This window comes from Uloborus diversus, chromosome 8 (genome assembly GCF_026930045.1).
Source record: "Uloborus diversus isolate 005 chromosome 8, Udiv.v.3.1, whole genome shotgun sequence".
Taxonomy (NCBI): Eukaryota; Metazoa; Arthropoda; class Arachnida; order Araneae; family Uloboridae; genus Uloborus; species Uloborus diversus.
Genome location: NC_072738.1, coordinates 3,074,774 through 3,094,379, shown reverse-complemented (window position 1 = coordinate 3,094,379; position 19,606 = coordinate 3,074,774). Strand labels below are relative to the sequence as shown.

The 19,606-nt window shown below is 33.6% G+C and overlaps 1 protein-coding gene across 1 annotated transcript in view; it reads left to right on the top strand.

The window, feature by feature from the left end:
* LOC129227870 (NEDD4-binding protein 2-like) overlaps positions 1-19,606 on the top strand; it is a 59,739-nt gene that overhangs the window by 14,639 nt on the left and 25,494 nt on the right. Inside the window, exon 6 of the mRNA XM_054862490.1 lies at positions 17,425-17,531. Within this exon, the coding sequence (XP_054718465.1) occupies positions 17,425-17,531 (107 nt within the window). The remainder of the gene's footprint in view (positions 1-17,424; positions 17,532-19,606) is intronic.

The following is a 19,606-nucleotide window of genomic DNA, read 5'->3' as shown; positions in this document are numbered from 1 at the left end:
ATTAAGATTTTAAAAGTAGTTTCAAAATGTCTTTTCCATTTCTCAATGTATTTTATTTTGTTCTGTATTCAAAACATCTGTACAGTTGTGATCTTTGTGTGTTTTATCAAGGGCGCCCATATAGGGGGGCTCGAGCCCCCCCCCCCCCTTTGAAATTAGAACTTCCTTGCTTTTAGTACTTTTTCTTTGCAAAAATGTAAAAACATTTCTTCTCCAGCCATTAATAAATAAGTTATTAATAATGTCAAATTTTAATGACTCTAATCTGTCCTGAAATCAGTTTCTATGGGGAAAATATCCAGCTAAACCACGGGGAAAATATTTGAGCCCCCCCTTGCAAGTTTGCATATGGGCACCCATGTGTTTTATTATTATTGAAAATTACTTGGAATTTTCAAGCATTTTTTCAGCTTATATTTCTTAAACTAGCATTCCCAATAGCCCATCCTGGTAAGGAACACAGGTGTTTGAGTGAACTCAAGTAAAATTGTTCTGAAGACTGAAACTATGAGGAAGTTTGACACCCCCCCCCCCTAAAAAACTCTTACATATGCATACAAAAATCTTGGGGGGGGGAGGGGTCAAATATTTTAAAGATTTTTTTTTTTTTAATAATTTTTCAGCCGAAAATTTTAAACCACAAACACATCTGCTAGAATACTAGGAAAACTTTGAGCAAATATTTAAAAATTATATCAGTTCACAAAGAAGCTACTTTCTGTAAAAACATGTGTAGGAAATACATCAGGTTCTAACCAGTGACCTGGCGGACTGGCACTGATCCGCAGAAACATTTGACAGGTCCTCAGCTGTTCACAAAATTTTTTCATGGATGTTTAATGGTCCTTGAGTCGAAAGGCCCATAAAGCAGATTCAAATGTTTTTAACTGTTTGCAAATGCATGGTTTTCTCTCCTTTTTCTCTTTTGGAAAAAGAACTAGTATGTTGTGGCCATTACGAAACTTTCTTCTATATCTTTCTTATAATTCTGATCCCTCCCCATGCTTAACGAGGAAGCAATATTCCCAACGAAAACAAAATTACACATGCCAAAACTTGATGACCATCCCAATTCCTGATTTATCTCAAAAGCAAAGCAAAGAATGAAAATTGAAAATTATTTTAAAAGCCTTGCTTAAAATAATTACAAACATTTATCTGTTAACAAACACAAGATGGCAACAGTTAAAAATTTTAAATCATTGAGATAATATTTCGGATCATTTCCATGCAATTAAAAGCACAAGCTGAACGCAGACAGTCTGTTACAATTTATCTTTCTTATTGTTGCAATTAAAAAGCTATTTTTATTCACACAAACAAAAAAAAAATCAGCCCCCCATGGAGCGATTGGTGCCAAAATTAAACCAACGCCTGTTTAGATATGGATTCATATTTATTCCAAATTTCATCCAGAACGTAGCATTACTTCTTGAGATATGGCACTCACAATGGAAAAAAAAGAACGTTCGATTGCGCCACCCCCCTTTTCAGCTGTTGACACCAAAATAGAATCATTTCTTATACCCTCTAAGGGCTACGTGTTGATAAATTTTTGCTTGATTACGTTTATTATTTATTGAGATACAGCAGTCACAATTGACGGCAAAAAACGTTCTATAGCTCAACCCCCGTTTGAGCTATTGACACCAAAATTGAATCAGGATCTGTACCTGTTAGGGACAATATATGGACCAAATTTTGTCTGATTCCGCCAGTTACTTCCTGGGGAATAACAGTCACGCAAAACTCAAAAAACGTCCCATTGCTCCACCCCCCTTGGATGAATTCGCGCCAAAAACCAATGGGCACAAGTTCACATAGGGGCACATACGTGTACCAAATTTCGTTCGATTTCATGCGGTAGTTTTTGCCGTAGAGCGGCCACAAAAAGCTGGTCACACACAGACACACATACACACAGACAGACAGACATTTTCCAAAAATAGTCGAAATGGACTCAGCACACCTCAAAACGTTCGAATCCGTCGAAATTCGAAAATTTGCACGGGTCCAATACTTTCTTCTATATATTAGATATAGAAGAAAGTAAAAAAATAATAATAAAAGGATAAAAAGCAACACCGGCCCTCAATTTGTTTTCAAAAGATCTTTTGCTGGTGTCCGCGAGTCAAAAATGGTTGAGAAACGCTGAAATAAGAAAATATTAGTATTGTCCACATTCTTCATTAAGGACCTTCTTTCTCCAAACAGAATAGATCCCTATAACCAGAAGCACAGATGTACACGATATTGCATGTTTTTCATAATATAAAATATGCTGGAATTTATTTTTTTCAAGTTATGCTTCATTTAAAAAAAAAATGAACTAATCAAACAATAAATAATTGTGGGCATATAATATAGTAAATACTTCATATAAATTACACATAACTAAAAAATAATACATTTAGCTACCAAATACACCGAAAACGAGTGATTGAAATTAGTAATTTTTACTTTCTTCTATATCTAATATATAGAAGAAAGTATTGGATTCGTGCAAATTTTCGAATTTCGAATTTTGACGGATTCGAACGTTTTGAGGTGTGCTGAGTCCATTTCGACCATTTTTGGAAAATGTCTGTCTGTCTGTGTGTGTGTGTGTGTATGTGTGTGTGTATGTATGTGTGTCACGTCTGTGTGTGACCAGTTTTTTGTGGCCGCTCTACAACAAAAACTACCGCATGAAATCGAACGAAATTTAGTATACATATGTGCCCCTATGTGAACTTGTGCCCATTAGTTTTTGGCGCGAATTCCTCCGAGGGGGGTGGAGCAATGGGACGTTTTTCGAGTTACGCGTGCTTGCTATTCCTCAGGAAGTAACTGGCGGAATCAAACAAAATTTGGTCCATATGTTGGTATTAACAGGAACAAGTGCTGATTCAATTTTAGTGTCAATAACTCAAACGGGGGTTGAGCTATAGAACGTTTTTTGTCGTCAATTGTGACTGCTGTATCTCAAGAAATAATGAACGGAATGAAAGAAAAATTTATCGGCAAGTAGCCCTTAGTGGGTATAAGAACTGATTTTATTTTTGTGTCAACAGCTAAAAAGGGGGGTAGCGCAATCACCCGTTCTTTTTTTCCATTTTGAGTGCCCTATCTCAAGAAGTAATGCTACGTTCTGGTTGAAATTTGGAATATATGTGAATCCATATGTAAACAGGATCTGGTTCAATTTTGACGCCGATCGCTCCAAGAGGTGTTGATTTTTTTTTTTTTTTTTTGCGAATAAAAATATTTTTATTAATGCAACAATAAGAAAGATAAATCGTAATAGATTGTCGTCTGCGTATTTCTCGTGATTTTAATTGTATGGAAATGATAGGAAATATTATCTCAATGATTTAAAATTTTTAACTGTTGCCATCTTATGTTTGTTAACAAATAAAATATTTGTAATTAATTCAAGCAAGGCTTTTGAAATAACTTTCAATTTTCGCTCTTTGCTTTGCTTTTGCAATAATTCAGACATTGGGATAGTCGTCAAGTTTTTGCATGTGTAATTTTGTTTTTGTTGGGAATATTGCTTCCTGGTCAAGCATGGGGAGGGATCAGAAAAAAAAAAAAGAAAAATATAGAAGAAAGTTTCGTGATGGCCACAACATACTAGTTTAGTTTGAGGTCGTGGTTTGCTTCTGCTCTGTTTCAGATTTTTTTTTTTTGAAAATATTACTTTAGTAAAGCATAGTTTATAAGTCTTTCAAAGGACTGATCCTACTAATGCAAATTTGTACATATAAGTTTTAAAGTTTATTTATTTATTTTTTTAATGTGATCAATGTTAATTATTTTGTAATAGTTATGTTCCAAAAACATTAATTGAATTTTAGATAAATCACACCTTTTAAGCAAAAAATACTTTGCACATCTTCAGTGTTTATGTAATTTTTAATAATCTGTATATACATTCAGGCATTTCACTAAAAATATTTTACAGTTGCCTGACTTCTTGGCATATAAAAAATTATACAAGGCATACATGTTTTCATTATTCAAAACAGAAAATATATTAAAATACATGAAATATTTACATATTTTCAGTTTAGTAATTTCTTTTCTTTTTTTAACAGTTGGAAGAGGACATGGAAAATTATATGCAGTACAAGTTAACCAACAATGTGAAATTAAACAAATTAAAGCCTGGCATTCTACCACACCTTTTTTCGTGCCAAAAGCCCACTGTTGTCAAGGAGCGCACATATGTTGTCAAACGTAGATGAAAAGCCCTCATCAACCATGCTTTTAATAGTAATGAGAGTTCTGTCGATGAAACAAGTGATAATAGTTTGCCTGACGACAATGGTGTACCTAGTCCTACTCTACCCAGTGTGCATACTCTAGTTCATAGTAGAGGCTGCCAAACCCATCCTGTATCGACAGTGAGCAAATGGGTAGGTACCCTACCTACTTCGACTGCAACTGTAGCCCTGTCACCCATGAAACAGATTACAGTATCGAGAGCGACATCACCAGTCTTCAAAGAGCAGGAAGCAGATACATATACCGAAGCTGTTCCAGATGACGATTCTTTCGATTATCAGTGCAGTCTAAGCACCCCAAGTGTAAGCCCAAACAGCAGCACGGACGAGGAAATCGAAAATAAAATTTTCAAAGAGGAGTGCCTAAGGATGACTGTGCTGAAAATTGAAAAAAACCCGAAGAGATACTTAGGTATTCCAACCGAAAGCTTCTTCTTAGTCGCAGTACTGTCAGAAGAGACAAAATTGTCTTCAAGAGACATTTTCATAGTGTTGAAAAAAATTTAACTTAATGAACCTTTTTCAATTTTAGCAGACAATTTTGGCCTGTCCAAAACTCAAATTGGCAGGATTTTTGGAAAGTCTTTGCCTCTCATGGCGAAGAATTTAAAATCTCTTATCATGTGGCCAACAAACGAACAAACATACAAAGAGCTGCCCATCCCTTTCAGGGCTCGGTACAGCAAGGTAGTGTCAATAGTGGACTGTTCAGAGATCGAAATCGAACAACCAAAGCAACTCAATAAACCAGTCCTTGACATGGTCGCAATATTACGGACGTAATACTATTAAATATTTAATATCGTGCACACAGGACGGACTGATAAATTTTATGTCAGATGGTGTTAGTGGAAGAACAAGTGACCACGTAATCCTCACTGAATCTGGGTACCTGGATCACTTAACAGCTGGGGACATCATAGACTAATAATAAGAATAGACGGAGCTATGGCAACCCTTTTGCTGCTCATAAACCAAACCATGTGACTGGTGGATATCCTAGCAACAGCGGGCGTTGATCGTAGCAGACGATCAACACCCGCTTGAGAAATAAAATAAATAGAATTGATGGAACACGGAAGAATGATCTTTTACCGAGTCCCATTTGTAAATTTGTTATTCTAAGTTGTAAATATTTTGTTACTATAGTGAGTTTTTCGTCTAGATAATATTGTGCATTTTCTTTAGTCAATTTCAATAACTCTCTAAGCAATAAAAGATGCAAGCGACCAAGAGGAATCAGCAAACGGTAAGATTTTTACCTACAGTTTCAATTTAAGATATTGATTAGTACATTTTTGCGTTAACGCAAAACGTTTACGCCATTTCGTTCACGCCAACGCTGACAGCTCCAAATGAAATAAAAGTTACCGAAAACTGATCAAAAACTAATTACTAATGTCAAAATAATGCATAACTAAAAGAAAAACAGTTCAATCTCTGCACCTGGAAGTTTTTTTTAATGAAAACACATTGTCTTAAAATACATGTCGAGTGCCAAACTATAGATAATGCTGCCATCTAGCAACCATGCTGCCAAAGTCTTCGCCAAGCCCTACCACTAGTCACATGATACATCTATGAAACAATTTTCTTTATCATCAAGAATGAGAAAGCTCGGTCTACTCTTATTATTAGTCTATGGGGGACATGGTAATGACCGACAGGGGATTTAAAGACATTGTGAAAGATCTAGAAGAAAAGTCTTGCAAATTGGTGCATCGGTCATCAGTGTCTGCAGCAAAACGCGGTAACAAGAGTGAGGTCAAACAATCAAAACATATAGCTGCTTTGAGAATTCATGTCGAACGACTAATTGGTGGCTTAAGAGAATTTAAAATGGTGGCACCTCACACTTGTTTAGACAAGAATCATATTAATATTTTGGATGACGTTGTGATAACTGTGTGTGGTATTGTGAACATGCAACATAATTTTATTAGAAACATGATTTGAAGTAGAGATGAGACAAAGCGTAATTTTGCCAAAGATTATGTGTTAATATTAATGTAAATATCTAACATTCTTAATGCAAAACTTTTCAATTTTTGATGATTCTTTAAAAGTAATATAATGCATCATTTCTTATTAGTTAAAATATGTGGACAGATTAATGCTATTTAAGAAACTCAAATGTTGTACCTATAACTATTGCACAAAATATCATTTTAAAACAAAGTACTTAAGGATGCCCTTTAGTCGCATATCCACCGTTGTACATACAAATAACATCACTATTGTTATAAGTTTTAAAGCTAGAAATATTTGAAGAATGTTTAATGCAATATATTTATAAACTTATAATCATTATCAATCATAATAGCTTCATTTTAAAACTTAAGTCTTTAAATAAAATTGTAAACTAAACATAACGTAATGTAACTATCAATGGAATACATTTTATTGTTGAATGAATTCTGGCTTCTAGGGTTCAATACACAAATTTTTTAATTAAATATAAATCTCTGAAATGAATTATTGTAATGTGCAATTTTGAATTTAAAAGACAGTTTATTTATATTGTAATAATTGTTGTGTAACCTTATCTTATAATAATTGTAAAAGAAAAACATGACAAAGATTGTTTTACGCTGAACCAGCCAAATCAGTTTGTGATTGTGCCAGGCCGAAGCTTTGTTCCATCTCTAATGTAATGCAATTGGAAATTTATAACATAAAAGAAGTATGAATTCTCAGAATATATTTCTTGACATTATACAGTCACATGATGAGTTTTAATTGAAAACTCAGACTCTAAGCAAAAAATTGAGCTGTATGGTACAAGATAAAAGTTTGAAAGTAATCAGTAAATGTTTAAAATATAGGAAAAGTTCAGATAATAAGATTTTTAAAGTAATAATAAATGTTATGGGAAAAGAATTCTCAATACTCTTATAATGAAAAAGAAATTAAATAAAGCAAGATATTTTTTTATAATTTATTCCTTAAGCAATCATACTTTTTCGGTGCATTTTATACATGTTACCTTTTTTTGAACACTTGGCAGAGAGAAAAAGTTGAAGAAATAGTTCTATACTAATCTTGAAAGGGCAAAACATGTGGGTGTACCTGCTTTTGTATGCGATAAAACTTTTGAATTTCTAATAAATAAATGTAAACATCTAGGGTGGATACAAGGGGGGGCGATGGGGGCGATCGCCCCCCCCCCTTGAGCCAAGAGATGAATAACCGGGCACCTATCGAAATTAACCAAAAAAAAAACAACTAAAGAATATTCGCGAAACAAAATCTTCTTCAGAGGCAAAAGAACATTCTTTCTTGCCTTTATAGGAATAAGAATTTATAACATTTTTTTCTTCTTTGTTGGGATTGAATTTTGGCTTGAAAATATGATGAAACAGAAACCTTAAGATCTTTTAACCGAGAAAGAAAAAGTCTAACGGGCTAAAATGCAAATCATAAAGGGGAAAGGGGGAAACATAACCTTCGCAATCAGACATTCAGAGCGCCGCTGATTTTTTGATGACGCCAGTCATTCTGTATAGCGTCACTCTAGGAAACCGCGGGAAATGTTCATTCATTGTCTCTCTTGAATACATCTAACTTCCAAAGACTATGTCCAAAAGAAAACAAAGCAATTTATTTGGATTTTTCAAGAAGAAAGAAGACCAAGAAAAAACCCATGAAACTAGTGAGCTACCAGATGTTTGTTAGACAAGGTGCGTTTATGTATTTTGTATTTTCTTTTCGTTTTTTCTTTTTCTGATTCGACAAGTTTTGGTCTGTATGTGAATGTGCATGCATAGATATTTTTAACGCTTCATAAACACATGCATTAAAAATCAAAAAGACGGCTCAAAAATATTGTGAACTGTAATTGACGGTTTGTATTTTAAGCCTTTGAAAACACAAAACCTAAGTAAAGTTCCGGGATGATAATATTTATCAAAAATTTATTAAATTAGAAAAAACAAAATTGAATAAATTGACTAGGGCCATTCTAGCTGGGGTCAGTTTTATATTTTCTCTATGTATTAAAAAAAAGTAAGGTGAAAGAAATAATGAAAGGAAGTCTGTGGTGGGCTTGCGTCCAGGAGACCCCATAGCACCTACAACCTTGAATATTTGTACAAAATTACTTCGAGCCCCCTCCCCCCAGGGTTTTTACCTGGGGTTTTATGTTTTAAACTTCGAATTAGATTTTTTGTAATTAATTTTTAAGACAGGAATTTTACATTAATTGCCTATTACCGGGATGAAAGATTTCCCATACCCCCGAGCATTCGATGTCGTTCCTTTTTACGCTTAGTTGTAAACTGCTTGCCTTGATTTTGATTTTCAAATATGTTGATTTTACGTATTAATTATTTTGATTTATTATTTTTGTTACAAAAGCTTTTCAATTTATATAAACTTGCATATAATTAGATGCAAACATAAGGTTTCCAAATGACAATCTGAAGTTAATATTTTCATTCAAAAAAACATATTGAACATCTATCTACCACATCTTCAATTTCAATTCTTACTTTGATAACTGGATTACAAAAGGAAATACTGTTAAAAACTGAAAATAAAATAAAATAAAATAAAATGTAAAAAACCACCTAATAATAAATATGCATCTTGCTTCATGTTTCTCTATTAAAAACGCCCAATGTTCATTGTGGTTCTCGGTTCTGTGTTGAAAATGTATGCTGATGTCAGAGCTGCATTTATTTTGTACCAAAATAATGTAATGTGCACATGAGTTCACCTTTTTGATACCGATCATATTGCATCTCCAAAGTTTATTTTAAGTAATAAGTATTATTGTATTAACTTGTGCTTAATTATATGTTTGAACACCACACACACACATACATACATACATACATATATATATATATATATATATAAATATATATATATATATATATATATATGGGTAAATAATAAAAATCTATCGCCCCCCCCCCCCCCCCTTGAGAAGTTTCTGGATCCGCCCTTGGTAAACATGCACAATATTTTTCAACAACTTTTATTTAGTTTCGAAGGCCTGAGACCTATTCCAGAGTTGGAAAATCCTCTACTCAGAGCAGCACAATTAAATTTTGGAGCACCAAATACCCAACTTTTTTGACCATTCTTCATTTAATAAATAGTGAAAAAGAAAAAAGAAAGAAAACAGTAGCATGTATGTGCATATTAAAATATATTCATAAATTTAACAGGAAAAGGCTTAATATGAAAAATTGGTTAACACGAAATGATAAAGTGGTCTGTACTGCATACTTTGGAATTTAATATAAATCTTTTAACATGGAAAATATATTGGTCTCCTCAGTTGTACTAAATGTTTTACACATCAAATCAATGAGGTATTATCAAATCTATGAGATCCTATAATTCATACAGTATTTGATTTTTGACTACAAATAATTGGCTTATGTGTGTACAATTTAGCTAAAATTGTTAATCAAAAAATAAATGCTTTCTAAATGAAAATTTCAATATAATGACAAATCTTAATTACTGAAGTTAATAAAATATAAATGAAACTTAACATAACTATTTTCAATGACTACCTTATTAGAAGTAAATACAGTACACTCCCGATTATCTGTGGAATAGGGGGGCACAGAACCGTTGATAATCCGAATAATAGGTAAAAAACTGTACTATCGCATAAAAAAGATATGAATAAAATATTAATTTAAATTCTAGTTAAAAGCATTGCTACATTGCATTTACTAACATTGAATGTAAAAAATGTGTAAAAGGTAAAACGAACAATAACACAGTCAAAAGCTTAAAAATTATTTAATGACTGTTAAAAAAATATGAAAAGACCTATGGATAACCCGACCGCCGATAATCGGGAGCTTACTGTTAAAAAAATCCTTCATCAAAAAATCAAAAGCAGCCACTGAAATACTTTAATTTTTGTTATGTTTAATATTTCTAATGTATTGTAGAGAAATTGAACATACGTATATTGTATGTGAAAGGAAAAAAAAATAAAATATGTGTGTGTCAACTTTCTAAATATGAGAGTACACATACTACATTGCTAGACAAAAATGTAGAAAAATAAAGGTGGGAAGGTGAATAAATACAATTAAATCATGAAAATAACAAACTTTGGAATAATTAATACACTTTAAACAAAACATTTCTTCAGGTTTTCAAAAATTGCAACCTTCCAAAACTTCATGCTTTTATGGATGAGGCATTCAGCAAGGTTGGAGTCATGCAGTACTTCAGAAATCATTACATTTTTTGACAGTTCAAAATCTGAGTGTGCGACACAAAACAAACCTTTTTTTTCATGTACATTTGCATTTGCACCTGAGCAGCATATCTTTTATTTATTTTTCCATCAGCAATATACATTTTAATTGCTTTTTTTGAGGATGGACATTTTACCTCAAGAACATGCTCCTCACTTAGGCCATCCGAAGAAGCTCCGTGAACTGGCACTTCTGAGGATAATTTCAGTCCACACTTTATGAATTTTATTTTTATTTCTTTCTCCACAACTTTTGTTACTATGCTCTCTAATCAGGGCCCAATACAGGCTGATTTTGCTACCGTTTTTCGGTACCTTCACAGAAATCTTGTTTTGAAATCGTTACTTTCACAAAAATCAAGTTATGAAATCAGTGGCTTCACAAAAACTTCGAAAATTTCACAAAAACTCGCATTTTAAAATATAAAATTTGTTTCTCTGTTTAAAACGAAATTGACTCATAAAATAAAATTCTAAGCAGGTTTATATGAACAATCGCTTAAATAGAAGCCTTTTTGTAGTGTTTTAACTAATTTTTAGCTGTTTCTCGCCTAAGTGTATTTAAGCAGTATTATCGCAATCTTTCAACATCTGTTTTGGAAAACCGTTTTTCTCATAATTTTCTATATTGTACACAGTACATAGCCTATTAAGCTGAAATTATGATGGTATTTTTCATACTTCTTAGGTTTTTAGCTCCCCCCCCCCCTCCCCAAAAAAGGAAATCTGTTGAAAATAATACTAGATGACATTTACACTTTTCGAACTAAAATTTCACTTCTCTGTTACAAAAACTAGGATGCCTCTAAAATTTCACAAAAACAATGCTGATAAAAAAAAACTTTCACAAAAATAGAATGATGCAATACTTTCACAAAAATTGGTAGAGAGAAAAAAATCCTGGATTGGCCCCTGCTAATGTGCGCCCTCTCTTCATAGCCTTCGTATCTCGCACCCAGAAGCGTTTCGCACAAAGAACCGTTAAAAGTGCTGCATTGGCTTGCTTCATAGATTTTGGAAGCCGTGATTCTTGCGTGTCTCAATTCGAACCATAAAGGGTTCTTGGCCTGGTCTGCAGTCTGGCATTCAACTTCTTGGCAGGCTGATTCGCTCATATGGGAGCTGCAGTATAGAAGAAAATCATCAGGGGTGCCATTGGGGTATGCTTTGAAAAAATCCCAGGACAAAAAGTGCAACGATAACTTCTCCACCTCCTTTTCTTCCCGGAAGTATCTTGTAATGGCAGCATCTTTCCTATTCATCAGTTTACTCCTCGTTACTAATCAGGGTTCGCAGGCTCCTTCAAAACTCCTCCAATACTCCTTCATTTATAAAAAAATTTTGAAGGGCCCTTCAAACTCCTTCATTTTGGTTTTAACTCCTTCAAAACTCCTTTCTTAGTTCAAGACTACATAATCTCCCTCTATAACAGAAACTTAAAATACTTCGATTGACAACTAACTTCGTCGCTAAGGCGATTTTAATGTAGTGATTTCGTGCATTTATTTTTTCGATTTACAAATGGATCATAGTTAATTCATAAAAGTTGAAGGTGAAATTTTCATTGGAAGACTAAGACATTTCATAAGTGAAGTAAAACTTGCTTAAATGGTGCTTGGCTATTTTTTTTTCAAGTTTTATGATCATTGTTTTTCCCTCCACCACACTCAAAGCAGCAAAAGTCAGGTTGTCTAATTATTATTTAAATATTTAAAAATACACAAGTAGATGTACTACATTAGGTGATTGCGTTAAAAAAAAACAATTGTTTAGTTAATTTGCAGTTATGATATTGTAAAAAGGGTCATCCACAAGTGATGTCATGCTTTGAGGAGGAGACGGGCTCATGAAATTGTGACAAGGGGAAGAGAGAGAGTGACAAAAAGTGACATCACACAGTTATTGTAACAATATGTTTGTAAAAAAATATGACGTGACAAGAGGAGAAGTTTGGAGTGAAGTATGACACTTTGTGATAAAGGGTGCTGATGGTCAAATATATTGAAAAAAAGTGTGACATCATTTAATGACACTCCATTAGTACTCCTTCAAAATCTCATTTTACTCCTTCAAAACTCCTCCAAAAGTCCTTTATTTTATTTCTGAGACTGAGTACGAACTCTGCTAATGACTGGAGAAAAGCTCCATTGTTTGCCGAGTCATCTCTGCTGGAATTTTTGACAGGGATGTCTCTCGCTTTGACATACTTCAGCTTGCTACCCACTTCCGTAGAGCTTCGCTTTCTTCCAGTACGATTGCACTGAAGTAGGAGATGGTTCCTCACTCTGCCTGTGCACCCAGGTTAGCAGAGAAACTGCATGCTTACAGCCCCCTATTTAAAAAAAATGTAAATGCTTTTAAATTCCAATAACAAAAACAAAGAGCATTTCTATTTTACAGCATGCTTATTCAACTTAAGGGAGATACTGGCGTAGCTATGCACGGTAGAGGAGTCGGAATGCGCACAAAAATTTTGTTTTAATTTTTTTGTAAATCAAACTTATTTTCACGAAGTTCAAAATTCGTTGCTATGGAAGTTTGAAGTACAACCCTGTTTAATTTTTACTGGTTTATTATACATTCAGTTCACAGACAGTGTACTTATTGCTTGAATATATATAACTCATAGTCGCCAGATTTTTATGCAAAAATTAAAGCCTCTATATCTCAAATTTTTTTTTTTTTTCTGAACGCTCAACATACGAGATTGACAGGTTCACTGTATTAGAAGAAAATGCTGTAGAGTTGCAACTGCACTTAAAATTGCATATGCTACAGGCTAGGGTACACATAGAAAAAAAATAGTCATTTTAATTTTAAAAGTCACACTGTTATTCTTTATAAATCATTGATATTAAACACTGTAAATAACAAATTAAAGCCATATTTGAGTAAAATTTTATCCCGATGGTCATTTTTTGGGGGCCTCTAAGTCGGGTTTATTGGCCGATCATTAAATCAGGTCCTGAATGACTATATCAACAAAGATCAAGTAAAACTGAGTTTTTTGGAACTTAGATTTAGTAAAATCTAGTGCCACGTTTTGTTCTTTTTTTGTGTTTGGTATTCCACATTAAATCCTTAAATTTGACAATGCAAGCTGTATGATAACTTAATTTCCCTATTTACTAAAGAATTATTTGCTGCTTTTCTCAATAAAACTGTTATGTGTACACAGGACATAATTAGTATTTCATGCTTCCTTTAAAACATTTTAATATATTTTTATCTAATGGGGGAGTACATTTATACTACAAATGTTGGAGGTGTAAGGGGACCCTGCAGTGTAATAAGATGTATCCTTTGCACCTTCAATACAGTAAACTCGCAACAACTCCAAGTCCCTAAAGTGAATGCCAAAAATCTTTGAATTATTGGTAGTTCAAGTTATGAGAAGTTCCCAAAGCCTTCTCTTAGTGACCCAGTGAAAATTTTGAAATAAAGGAATATTCAAATTATAAGGCTTTGAGTCAACACAAGTTAACTAATAATTATTTCTATCAAACAAAATGCAAGAATTATTATTATACACATAGCATATGTTTGAAACCTATTCAAATATCAATAAGTGTTTGACGGTTAAACAGTCATCAATATTATTGCTTGAAGAAAGCATAAATGCCAGGCATTTTTGGATTTTGGATATTTGTGCCAACTTATAAATGCTTGGGCATTTTACAACAATAATGCCTGTGAACTCTATCCTTTGAATAAACAAGAGGAAAAATTACCTAATGATGCAGCACAATCTTGACATTAGACAGATAGTATCTCTTCTTTCTCATCCACTACTAACTCCACTGTGTATGGTGTTGTTCGTACTCGATGCTCTGGCGTGACTTTTGCTCTCACAGTGCATATATTGGCCTGCCGTCGAACTTGAACGTATCCGATCGCATTGTCACCATAACTTTCACGTCCAGACCTTAAATTAAAATTAAATCTCATTAGAGGCAAACCAAAGCCTTATATATTTTAATTACAGTAAAATTAAATTAAAAGAAGTACAACCATTTGCAACTTAGGTGACCATATGTCCAATTTTCAGGGAGCCTGTCATTTCACTGTCCCTGCACATGGTTGGGGGAAGCTCAAATGTCCAATTTTCTGAAGTGACAAAGAGGAAAACACCGAGAATGTTTAATACAAAATTTGCTCAGTGGAATCTTTTAAATACTTTTATAGAAATTATTTGAATCATACTTGCTTGGATAAGTATAATCGAACTTGCTTATAACGAGTGCAAAGGGACACTGAGGTGTTAACTTGTTATAACCATTGAATCCTAAAGGGAAAAACGAGAAAGGACACACAACTGAAGTTCTATAAGGTTATGGCAGTGCCAACCTTACTATACGGCTCTGAAACATGGACTTTGAACAGTCAAGAAACTAGTAGAATTCAAGCAGCAGAGATGAAGTATTTGCGATCGCTGAAGAACTGCACTATCCTAGACAAAATAAGGAATGAATCTATTCGAAGGGAATTACAGATATTCAGCCTAAATGAAAAAATCACGGAATATCGCAACGATTGGAAAAACCATGTTCGACGTATGGCACGAGGGAGACTTCCAAGAGCTGCCTTTTATTACAGACCAAGGGGCAAACGAGACCATGGTAGGGCCCAGGAAACGGTGGGGCGACCAAGAAGCCGGAACAGGCTATATGCCTAATCCTTGAAGAAGAAGAAGATAACCGTGTGTTCGTAAAAAACTGGTTCTTCAAAAAATCCTAATGAACTGGTGTCTATTCCCCCCCCCTGTTTGTAATTTGTAGATTAGTGAAAAAGCACTTGCAATTCTTAATCAATTTAAGTGTAAGAGTAATTTCTAAAAGATTGATCTTAGCATTTCATTGATTTTTAAAATCAGCACCAAATGTACTAAAGCACATTTTTTTGCAAAAAAATAGTACATTCAATTTCATAAAGGCGCTTTTCTGTGATAAGCACAAACTGGAAAATATGTTTTTTTTTTTTTTTTAAATTAGTGGTCACTTTAAACAAAATCAATTGTACGCATACTTTAATTAAATTTGAGCAAAAAGAAACTCAACCTAACCATAATATACACTACATACTATATTACTTGAATATCATATATATATGTGTACTCCATACCACAGATGCAGTCGATGGCTGTTGACATTTCAATAAGTGAATTTTCCACAACAAAATAACCGAATTTGAACACTACATAACAAAAAATGGTGAAATTTACCAAAGAGGATTAAAAAGTCTTGCATTTAACCTTCATGTTTCAATATGAATACCTTTATATCTTTAATGGAAATTATTGTTACGTTGTATGCTACACACCATAGCATACATTATTAAATCTACGTACTAAACTAGCTTTAAAAATGAAATTTTTGTGAACTACAACTTAATAACAGTAAATATAAATTTATTCTTAAGTAAGTTCACTTACCGCAACATTTTTACACCTTTGATTTCAGCACTGAAGAAATCTGGATTGTTTCCTAAAAATGAAAACATCGCAAAAGAATCTATCTTCAATAGATTGTTGGATTGGCCTTCCACGAAATCCTTCTCAATCTGCATTGTAGCAAGTTAAAAAATCTGTGGGTCAAACAAAAGTATCAAAATAAATTCCCCGTAGCTTTATTAATGGCGAATGGCCACGGAAAACCGGCGATTTCTGTAAACAGAGACTGAATCTTGACGTCAGAGCAAACTCCGCCTCTTTTGGTGTCACGTGAACTTAGTTTTGTTTTGTGTTAACTTTAAGTTGTAATTTTAAAAAATCCAGGTTATTTTTTTTAATTTTTAGAAGTTTTGAGTAGTGTACTTTAGGAAATAATCCACATTTCGCTGTCACCCGAAGCATGCAGGTTCCTCATTGTGCACTCGTTGTGCTTGAGTTTTTGGCCCGAAGCTCAATCACAATGAGAGACCACCTGCCTTATTCACCCAATTTAGCTCCTTGTCACTTCTTCACATTTCCAAAAGGCAAAATGGTGCTTCTGGGGCTGAACTTGGAAGATGTGGAAGTCGTCAAGACAGAAACGACACAGTAACTAATCAGCATCACAACTGAAGACTTTCAGAACTGTTATCAACAGTGGAAACGGCATTTGCAGATGTGCATATTGTGTGTGTGTGACCTGTTTTTTGTGGCCACTTTACAGCAAAAACTACCACATGAAATCGAATGAAATTTGGTACACATATGTGCCCCTATGTGAACTTGTGCCCATTGTTTTTTGGGGCGAATTCCTCCAAGGGGGTGGAGCAATTTGACGTTTCTTGAGTTATGCGTGCTTGCTATTACCCAGGAAGTAACTGGCGGAATCAAACAAAATTTGGTCCATATGTTGCCCCTAACAAGAACAGGTGCTGATTCAATTTTTGTGTCAGTAGTTCAATCGGGGGTTGAGTAATGGAACGTTTTTTGTCATCAATTGTGACTGCTGTATCGCAAGAAACCTGTATCTGAATAAACTGAAATTATTTGGTTTGACCAGTCGCTTGGTTATGGTCACACTAAAAACTAGTAATGCTCATGTTGCTGAATTTAATTATTTTCAGGAGATACACAAAAAGTACTCAACAATATTAAAATACAACAGCATTAAAATTAAAAAATGGATTACTGACGAATTGCTTTTCAAAAGGTTTGCCTGAACAACTACAACAAATATAAATAAATAAAATAAACTGCTGCAGTTTTTTTTATTGTCTGCCAAGTTTAGCTTGTGTTTTATAATCAATCCGAAAAAAGATTGATTATTAAAAAGATATGTGCATACTACATGAAGTTTCTTTGAATGGTATGCAATATGCATAGAAGGTAAAATTTTGAAAAATAAATAAAGTAATATAAAATAAGTCAAGATTTACATGTTTAGTTTTCAAAATATATCTTTATGAAATAGTGAAGAATATTTCCTTCCTTTTCAGCTGCAGAGAGATACAGATTTTTCCACAAAGTTGAAGAGATTGGAGCTCTACGACCTTTTTCCAGGTGCTGATCCACTGGCATTAGATGAAATATTTGAGCACAATAAGTGAGAATTGTTTGATCAGTACTTGTAGATGACATTACATTCATGACAAAACTGCTTTTTTTTATTTTTGTATTATTATTATTTTTTTTCACATCATGGTTTTGCTTCATTGGAAATAGAAAGAAAGCAGAAAGTTCAATTGCTCAATTGATCTGGATGATTCAGAGATCTTTTACCAATTCTTCTTTTTTTTTAATTTGTATCTTAATTAAATTAATTCATAGGCAAGCATTTTTAAATTTTTGCAACAGTTAAAACTTTTCTCATCATCATTTTTTTTAAAAATTTTTTACAATGCTGTTACAAATGTCGTTCTTGGAAAAATGTCTTTTCTTTTTTTTTTACTTTTTGCTGTTATGCAACTGAGCAAGAAAAAAAATTTAAGAAAACATGTTCTGTATAATATAATACCATTGGTGTGGCCGTTTGCAACAGAGTGACAAAAATATCTTCAATTAAATACTGTTTAAGAGCATATCCAAATCTTGTGTGCCAAATATGCTGGTATTTTTTTTTACTTGATTGAAAGACAGAAAAACGTTACCCCCCCCCCCCAACTCACCCCACCCCACTCCCCAAAATAATTGATGTAACAAACTCTTTTTTAATGCTTTATATTTCATTTCATATTTTATTTTTTACTAGCGGTACCCTCACGGCTTTGCCCGTAGTAGAAAATTAAAAGGTCGTTTGGTTCGCCTGTATATTTACAAATAATGGATGATGAACTTCTCGCCAATTTGCTATGTTCATTTGCTCGCCCATGTTACGAAAATTTCGTAATCTACTCTTCCACATTATGATAATTTTGCTCGGAAAATGTTCTTAACATTGGAATGGAAAAAGAACAAAATTGAATTTTCGAAAAATCGCTTCGAGGTGCACACCGCCATGCTACAAACTAACTCTGTGCCAAATTTCATGAAAATCCACCGAACTGTCTAGGCGCTATGTGCATCACAGAGATCCAGACATGCTGACAGACAGAGATCCAGACTTTCAGCTTTATTATAAGTAAAGATAAAGAAAAGGCAGTGAGAGAGGGCCTATGTTCTTTGCTACTTGTGCCAGTATGACACTCGCCTGCTGTCTCTTACTCATTGTAAGGGCATTAGTATTGATACAAAAGCAAATGTCAAGTAGTTTCCAGATTATATCTTAAACTGAAATATACTCCCGGTATGTACATTTGGATGACAGGTGTTGCTGCTGCTTTTCCAGCGAATTCAGAAGAATAGTGTTATATATTAGCATGTTTCAGCAGCAGGACTTTTGATAATAGCGATTGGCAACAAGACTGCTTTCCATGAATTGATACTTTTGAATATGGTGTTGTAACAAAATTAGTAGTAGCGTTATTAAATGTTTAGTTTTTTATAAGCGATGTTATATTATTGTGCATATAAAACTAATAGAAGAATCCTCGTCTTGTTCATTGACAAAATAAAGAGGAAAGAGATCTTTTCTGAGTAATACCAACTGTTTTCATGAATGACTTTGAGCTTAAAGCAAGTTTTTTTCAGTATTTCATTTCGGGAGACAGAAGAAAAGAGCGATATATTGAGGCGTGATGTAACAAAGGGTTACTGTGTTTGAATTTTCTGTTTTTAAGTGCAAAACCATGAGTGAATAAAAATGTTGAGTCTCCTTGAGAAAAATCATCGACTTTAAATAGTTCTCTGGGCTGAAAGTTTTTGTTGCAGAGAGTACTTGAAGTTTTAATTATAAAAAAAATCAATCTGGACAAAAAAAATACTACTGTACTAAGCACAAAAGTACAAAAGTTGATCAGCAGCTGAGCGCAAAAAGAGACATAGCTTTTTGAAATTATAATCCTCCATATACTTAATTCAGATGCCAATTTTTCAGGATTTTTTTTTTTCATCATTTCCAATTTACAAAGACCTTAAAGCATTTGGTTAATTATATTACAGTGAGCCACCTGGTGACAATAACTCAATTTTGATAACAAGTGTAGATAGGACTTCTAGGCTTAGCGCAACAGAATATTGAGTAACCCGTTCGAGACGAACGCCGCGTCTTTGCATCAGCACTAGGTGGTTCTTCAGAGACGA